Source organism: Ambystoma mexicanum, chromosome 6q (assembly GCF_040938575.1).
Source record: "Ambystoma mexicanum isolate Mex_15411 chromosome 6q, UKY_AmexF1_1, whole genome shotgun sequence".
NCBI lineage: Eukaryota > Metazoa > Chordata > Amphibia > Caudata > Ambystomatidae > Ambystoma > Ambystoma mexicanum.
The window spans coordinates 1,474,447,370-1,474,456,018 of NC_090937.1; the positions used below are offsets into that span (position 1 = coordinate 1,474,447,370).

General features: G+C 45.5%; 1 protein-coding gene across 1 annotated transcript in view; it reads right to left on the reverse strand.

The window, feature by feature from the left end:
• The window catches only part of LOC138516789 (T-cell surface glycoprotein CD8 alpha chain-like), a 179,522-nt gene extending 172,503 nt beyond the window's left edge, over positions 1-7,019 (reverse strand). Inside the window, exon 1 of the mRNA XM_069632187.1 lies at positions 6,937-7,019. Coding sequence (XP_069488288.1) covers positions 6,937-6,994 — 58 coding nt within the window. The 5' untranslated portion in view covers positions 6,995-7,019. The remainder of the gene's footprint in view (positions 1-6,936) is intronic.
• Between the last annotated feature and the right edge of the window lie 1,630 nt (positions 7,020-8,649).

Genomic DNA, 8,649 nt, shown 5'->3' on the forward strand with positions numbered 1-8,649 from the left:
GCAGAGACCTGACTTCAGAATTAAGAGCTCAGTCTTGCTATCATTAAATTCGAGCGAATTAGCAGCCATCCAGCATAGATCTGGATGGCTGTACACTAGCACACTAGCATAGATCTGCTTGATAGCCTCAAAATCCCTAGCATAGTCACCCGAAGGTTCGAGGACAACCTGGGTGTCGTCGGCATGGTTGGTATAACTTACACCCAGGTCATCCAAGAGATCAAAGGACGGGTGTACATATTGTATAATGTCAGGGAGAGGCAAGCACCTTGAAGCACACCACAGGGCAGTGGGACTAAAATGGCTTTAAATTAACCCACAAAAACCCTGGCGGTACAATTACTGAGGAAAGACTCAATCCAGGCCGATGACTTAATAGAATGATTGGCCACCTCAGCAAACTTACTGAACAGAATGGAATGATCCACCAAGTCAAAGGTCACCGACGGGTCCAATAACATAAGAAGGGCAGTATAGTCATGCTCAAAAATTCCAGAGATGTTGAATTTGAGATCTAAAAGCTCTGTGTCTGTGCCATGCTTGGCACGAAAGCCGGATTGGTGTTGACTGAGTAAATTGTTAGCTTCAAGGAATTCCTAAATCTGAATATAAGCTATTGAGTAAAAAATCTTTAACAGAAATGGCACATTCGTAATTGGATGATAATTACTTGCAATAGTCGGATCGAAGGAATCTTTTTTTTATCCATGGTGTAATCCGAACCTCTTTCAAGACTGTAGGTACAAAAGAGGCTGTGCAGGAGGAATTCACAATTTTTGGGATCAGCGAAATTAGAATGTCTAAGGATTCTATAATGATATTTGCGGGGCAGATGTTGCCCTTGCATGAAGTTGGCTTTATGCTTTTGACAATATTAAAAACCTCAGCTTCGGAGACTTGCCTGAAGAGAAACTAGGTAAATCAGTGCTAGAAAAGGTCAGACTGGATTTAATAGAAAAGGTTGTGGCAGCTAGAAGGTCTTCTCTCTTTTTAATGGACTGTTGATGGCTTCCAATGTTACCCATTAGTGCATTCTGTATGAATCGACCCAAGAGTCATCTTTATCAATGTTTGACTTGGCTCCCTTTTCCCCTCTAGTTCTTTGAGGATCGCAAAGAGTTAGTTTGAGCTAGATGTAGCATTTTCAATCCTATAATTAAAGTCTGACTGTTTTGCGAACAAAATGGCTTGTTTATATCAGGAAGCTGCAGCCTTATAGTTAGATTTGTTTCCGGGACTTTGGTTGCTTCGCCATATCCGTTCACAGGCCCTCTTGGCCTGCCTATACTTAATGATCTCATCGGATAACCAGGTATTCATTTTTACCCCAATTTGTATTAACATAACCTTCTCCAGTGCCCAGATATTGACAACCACTGTTGTGACATGCTGAAATTGGTCCACCAATTCTTCTATAACAGAGGTTGAAGTCAATTTATCTATGATAGGTTTCAAGGCATCAGGGGGGGGGGAAATGTAGGTTCCTCAATTTCTGAATTCTGGGATTAATATACATGCATTTAGGCTTGGAAGGCAGTTGTAAATCAAAAGACACAATATAATGGTCTTACCAAGGACATGGAGTAACCAGAAGTGAAGAGATTATGATGTTATGTGTGAGGACCCAGTCCAGGGTATTACCTCCTTTATGTGTAGACTAGCAGGCGTACCCGTCCTTTGCTCAGTAATTCCTACTTCAGTCCTAGATTGAAGTTCATTTAACAAACTAAACCAATGCTTCTTTGTAGACAATATTGCTATTTTTCCTGTAGGAGCTAGTGTGAAAAAATTGTCTTTGTTTCCAAGTCTGGAGCAAGCCAAATAAAGCTGACCATGAGAAAAGAATGACTCCTGTAAATCGATTTTAGCTTCTTTGAGTTGGAGCATTGAGATTTCGCATCAACATTATTGATGTCCCGATCTACAGCTGAGGGAGCAGTGACCTTATCATAAGTGCACTGCGTGTAGGGCTGAAGCGTGTAAGCTTGAAGTGCCGTACCCATATGTGTACGGCTGAAGAATGTAAGCTTCGTAGTGTTGAGATGGCATACATTTTCAATTATTTGTATGGTGGCGAATAGGGATGGATCCTAAGATACGATTCCACCACCTTCTTCCTCTCCACTATACAAAAGCTCCACGCATTTGTGCCAGCATGTATTTTCATGCTGGCGCAAATATTGTAGATTCCTATGGAGTCCGTCTGCATTTTACACCAGAGGAATCAATTGTAAACATTGCCTGCAAATGCGTGCACGTCAGGCAGCATTTATTCATTTTGCAGGACGGAGTGCAAATGTGTGGTATACACCCAGGTACACCATCTTCTTTTTATTAAGTTTTGCGTTCTGCAGTGCAAATGTAGAAATTTGTACAGAGGGGACCTGCCTACGCAAAAGTGTAAGCGTAGCAGGTCCAACTCTGTGCAATTTACAGAGAATTAAAGCATGAAACGTGAGAAAAGGATAGTGGGTAATACTCAGTGCACCTCCCCCTAATTTTTGGGGTATCTAATAAGTGAGTGTGGCTCGGTGGCCTAGCCTGGCAGCAGAATCCAGCAATGACTCAAACACTAGTCAGTCAGTATCATGTGTGGATTTGTTGGGTTGCTTGCGCCCAGCGCTTGCGCCCAGCTTTTGAATTAGAGTAGACTGATCTACATGCGAGATTCCAATTGCATTATTTCATTGGTTTTAAACCAAGAAGACATTGCAATTCTCACAGTTTATAGGTCGTTGCAAATTGTCATGTTTTACAAATGGTTACAAGTGTCCAGTGTTGCAAAGTTGCAAGTGGTTTACAAAGTGCCACATGGGTCCAGTGTCACAAATACAAACAAAGGTTTACAAAGTGCCAACATACTCCATTTGGAGGCACGTGCGATTGTTTCGCCCTTTCCCGGGCTTTCTCAAGGCACAATTACAATATCGGTGTGAGTGTTACACTTAGTGGAGTGCGTTTCAAATAGTACAAGGTTCAATTGGTACTGTCCTTCCTAATTATGATACAATACAGGCATATCAGTTAGCTTACATAGTTGTACATTCTCTTTTGAGTCACTACATTCCCAAGTGTTGAGAGCCCTAAGTCTGAAAGTGGCAGTGGGTAAGGTGGAGAGAGGAGAGACAAGGAGGAATAGGTAGAATTAGGTTAATTATATGGAATTTTTAGAGTCGGTTTAATCCAATTGGGTTAGTGTGTTTCATGGTATGTCCTAGTGGTTAGGTCCATGTGAATTGGTGGGTATTCATTTATTCAGAGGATAGGCTGCTTTTATTTTCAGTTTAAATGGTCCAGATGCCCATTAAGTAAGCAGAATGATTATTTTTAAAGTTGATTTAGTCCTATTTGGTTGGTTAGTTTCATGGTGTGTCCTGGTATTCACTTGCTCAGAGGATAGGCTGTTTTTATTTTAGCATAGGATGTCTTATAAAAGAAGTACCATTGGGTTTGGTTGTAGGAACATCTTGTGCAGCTAATGGACAACTGAGTTGGGGTTGGCACTCAGTGCAATACGCCAACAATTCCCAGTGTTACTTGATAATGCCCTAGTCATCAGTATCAATGTGCAATGAGCAAATTCCAAAATAATCTTTACTCATATGCAGGTAATTGAACAAAAATGCCCCCAAACACTTGCAAAACGCCACAATTTACCTATGCCCACAAACATCAAATTTGGGGTTCACACATGCAGTCACCCACTGTTCGATTGCTAAATTCCCTATAATGTTCGCCCGGCAGGAAGTCGACAGATGCACAACAATGACACCCTTGGAATCACCCCATGAATGCGGACAGGCAGATTCCCCGCACAGGCGTCTGCACATAGACATTCCAGAGCTACATGTGTTGCCCAGGTGAAAGGGAGCACATCATAACACTCCTTATCTCAGGCCCTGATGGACATTTCTGTTGACAAATGTTTTCTACTGGATCCAGTTTCTGACATACGGGAACTGCTATGGATGACATTCCAGCTGATGCCAATTTATCATGGAACTGGTTACTGCTGTCTGATGGTGTCTTTTGTTTTCCCTCTGGTTTTTTTATTTCACCAGTAGAATTGTCCTTGTTTTTGTTCTACTGGCTATGTATAGTCCTATTGCAAAAAACCCTTATTTCGCACATGGTTCCAGTAGAACCTATTTGTAACTGGTGAGCTGGGACTTCTACCAGGATTCAGGATCACCAAGACAACCCTCTCGGCACTTGCTTGTGAGCACTCCCTCTGAACTGGGTAACTCTCCTTCCCCTCAACCGAAAGACTACTGGGGGTGCTCTAAACAAATCAGATGGACCTATACAAATTGCAAAATAGATCATATAAATGCAAAGTCCAGTCCAAAAGGTGAGGCCTGTCCCTGTACTGAGCGGTGGAAAAACAACCATGTCTAGTTACAAAAAGAAAACACGGCACCACACAAAGCAGAATAGGTTAACCACCCTACGCCACCAGCACACAGACAACAGGCTTCATCACAAAGGAGAACACACCCATGGACCCAACACTGGTGACAATGCCGGTGTACCAGTAAGAAATTAATTATACCGGATCCAGTTTCTGACTTAAGGGTTTTTGGACAGTTAATCGCCTTTGATGGAGAAAACTCCAGTTGTATCTTGGTAACCGTTATTGTACTATTTATTATTGGTGTCTAAGGGTGTAGACTGTTTTTCGCAGGTATTTGTAGTTAACCAGTACAATGGATCTGTTTTTCCACTGGGTATGGGTCCAAGAGCAGGAGAGCCCCTCCTACGTCCCTCCTACTTGCCCGCTCGTCTAGCGCCACGTCCCTCCTACTTGCCCGCTCGTCTAGCGCCTAGATGCCTCCTGGACTTAGATCGCGCTTCATACATTGTATACCATACCACCATACGATACCAGCGCTAATAGAAACCGTTTGTAACTGGTCCATTGGAATTTGCAAGAGCAAACATAAATGAAACATGTTAACATATATTTACATGAATTTCGAGTTTCATGGAAAGTACATGTGTTTAAAATATCAAAATCTACGGTGAGTACTTTACGGAACGATAAGCACCCTGCAGCATTTGGGCTTGTAATAGACGCACGAACCCACTGAGTTATGCAATAACATGTTTGTGCTATCTGCCACATGTGGGCCTGCTGCCTGCACGCACGTCGCACCAGCATCACTGCAATAGACACCCGAACCCACTGAGTTATGCGATACCATGTTTGTGCTATCTGCCGCATGTGGGCCTGCTGCCTGCACGCACGTCTCACTATCATCACTGCAATAGACACCCGAACCCACTGAGTTATGCGATACCATGTTTGTGCTATCTGCAGCATGTGGGCCTGCTGCCTGCACGCAAGTCTCACTAGCATCACTGCAATAGACACCCGAACCCGCTGAGATATGCGATACGATGTTTGTGCTATCTGCCGCATGTGGGCCTGCTGCCTGCACGCAAGTCTCACCAGCATCACTGCAATAGACACCCGAACCCACTGAGTTATGCGATACGATGTTTGTGCTATATGCCGCATGTGGGCCTGCTGCCTGCACGCAAGTCTCACCAGCATCACTGCAATAGACACCCGAACCCACTGAGTTATGCGATACCATGTTTGTGCTATCTGCAGCATTTGGGCCTGCTGCCTGCACGCAAGTCTCACCAACATCACTGCAATAGACGCACGAACCCACTGAGTTATGCGATACCATGTTTGTGCTATCTGCAGCATGTGGGCCTGCTGCCTGCACGCAAGTCTCACCAGCATCACTGCAATAGACGCACGAACCCACTGAGTTATGCGATACCATGTTTGTGCTATCTGCCGCATGTGGGCCTGCTGCCTGCACGCAAGTCTCACCAGCATCACTGCAATAGACGCACGAACCCACTGAGTTATGCGATACCATGTTTGTGCTATCTGCAGCATGTGGGCCTGCTGCCTGCACGCACGTCTCACCATCATCACTGCAATAGACACCCGAACCCACTGAGTTATGCGATACCATGTTTGTGCTATCTGCAGCATGTGGGCCTGCTGCCTGCACGCAAGTCTCACCAGCATCACTGCAATAGACACGCGAACCCACTGAGTTATGCTATACCATGTTTCTGCTATCTGCAAATGAAGTCATGTTTTCTTATGTTACCTTAAACATCAAGACTATTTCTTTCAGTAAGTAAACCACCCCAGCGGGCGTTCAATGCTTTGATGCGCCTGACAGTTGCGCGAGGCACTATAAAAAATAATACCCTAAAGAAATATTAAAATACAGCTGCATTAAAAACACTGTTTACCCCTCCCAGATTGCTCTATATAATAACGCCATTGGCTCCGTTTTGAGTACTTCGGTAACAGTGAACGCATGGGACCTGATTCACAATGCGTCTTTCAATTAGATGCACCCATTGGGAAATGCTTTGTGAATCAGGCCCATTTATTGTAAATACCACTAGTTGGGATTGCATGGGATATTTAGCAAGGGGGCGGACTGGGGGAGGGAGGGCTGCGACCGGACACACACTGAAATTGCAGGTTAAATATGAGTTGTTGTTTGTTACTCCATGGATTATTCTTTGCTCACCAATAGGTCACTAGAGAGCATGGGACCCCAACTCACAATTAGGTGGTATTTTAAAAGTAGGTGGTTTTCAAAATGCCACGTGCTTGCCAATGCCTCCATACCGATAGGGAGGCCCGACGTCGTCGGAGGACACGCACAGACAAGGTGCAGCCTAACTGAAACGTCTGGGGCGGATAGCTCAGGGGCAACGTGCTCCTGGGGTCCGTGCTTAGAATCTTCTGGGTATTAAGCGCGCTATAAATAACCAATCATAAATACACTCTAAAACTGCCCCAACAAATCCTATAGCTCCCTGAGGCCGCCATAAGCGAGCTTGGGCGCTATAGTAGATAATATGGTCTAAAGAATTGTTTCCCACACTTACGGAGCGCCAGGCTGAGTAGAATTAAGCCCGCTATCAGACTCTCCTTTGCTGAGCCCATCCTTAGCGGCCAGGAAGCGCAGTGAGTGATGAGGGGCTGCGCGCAGCACCGCCTCAGCCCTCAGGGGCTCTGTGAGAGGATGTGACGTCAGCATCCACCCTTGGCTGAACGGCCGTGCAGGAATCATTGCACTGCTCGTGCACCCACCGAGGAACCGTTTTTTGAAACCAAGGCCCTCAGTTTAGGCATTTGTCAGCGGCTCATCATTTGCCAACCGTTCCCAGGTGCCAGTGATACCATCTTTTGCTGTATCAATGCGCAATGTCATCAAAAGGCCAGGCACTTACACCATTGAAAGGGACTGGCATGAAATGCCGAGCTCCATATATTACAATCATTTGCATCACATGCCCCCAAGAGCCCTCATCATAGGCCAGGTAGTGTGAGGATGGGGGGGGGGAGTAACCCAAAGCCTATACTCTCAAAGCATTCCGTGCTCTCTGTATAATTTTGAAACACACACAACTTTGTATCTGTAAGTGAACACCCATCACCAAATGTTTAGGAGGGAGTACTGTGATGAATTCGACCATCCGCACCAGGCCTGTCCGCACGCCTGGGTTTTTCTTTTTTTTTTTGGAAATGAAAATGAATGATGGGAAGTTAACCTCTGAAAATGTGTGAGGCCATTCTGTACACATTTTTCATGGTCACTGCAAGCATAGTCACACGTACTCCCGGAGGACACAGCCTACAGGCGCTGTCCTCCCTGTCATGTTCAGCTGGAATGTGGCAGCCACGGGTACATCAAAGCATCTCAAGAAGGGGGAAGGCTCTAGCAAATGCGCCCAAGAGAGAGTGAGACAGAGAGAGAGAAAGAGAGAGAAAGAGAGGGATGTGTGCGAGCGTGTCAGAGATAGAGAGTGCTAGATCGGATAAAGATTCTGTCATGATAAAACCGTTGTATATAGGTGTAATAGAACACATGAAAAATATATTTCACAACGTAGTTGCAGTAGTCATACATATAGTCCATAACAGTGGTCTTCAATCTTTTTTTTTGCATGGGCCCCCCCATGAGAAAAATGTGGGCAGGCCGGGCCCCCCAAAAAAATGCCCAATGGACGGTAAGTCAAAATGGCTAAGAACTATTGCATGCCACCACCGCACCCTACTCCCAGTATAGTGCCTTGGCTCTGCCACCTGTTCCCATCAGCCTCTGGGCTCCCTCATCTCACTCCTAACCCAGTCCCTCTGCTCTCCACACCCCACCACAGACCCTGGGCTCTCTCCACCCTGCTCCCACCAATGTCCCAGGGCTCTCCCCACCCTGCTCCCACCACTATGCCATGGCTCCCCCATCCTGCTCCCACCATAGTCCCTGGGGTTGCCCCACCCCGCTGCTAGCACAGTCCCAGGGCCAGTGGCAGCTGGTGAATTTAGGGGCATAATTATTTCTCCCAGATATGCCACAGCAACCATGCATAGCGAGGGAACCTGAGCCAATCAAGGGGAGTACAGGGGGGGGGGGGGGGGAGATTTTTTTAATAATGAGTTAAAATGTTGCATTTTAGAGCATACTTTAAAAGGAAACATTGGTTAAAACGCCAAACATTTTGCAGTTGGTGCTGGGGGGCCTAGGTGGCAGGCATGGTATTGTTTACTGGACATATGTGATAGATGTCCAGAAAAAGATATCATTCCTGTCCCCTGGG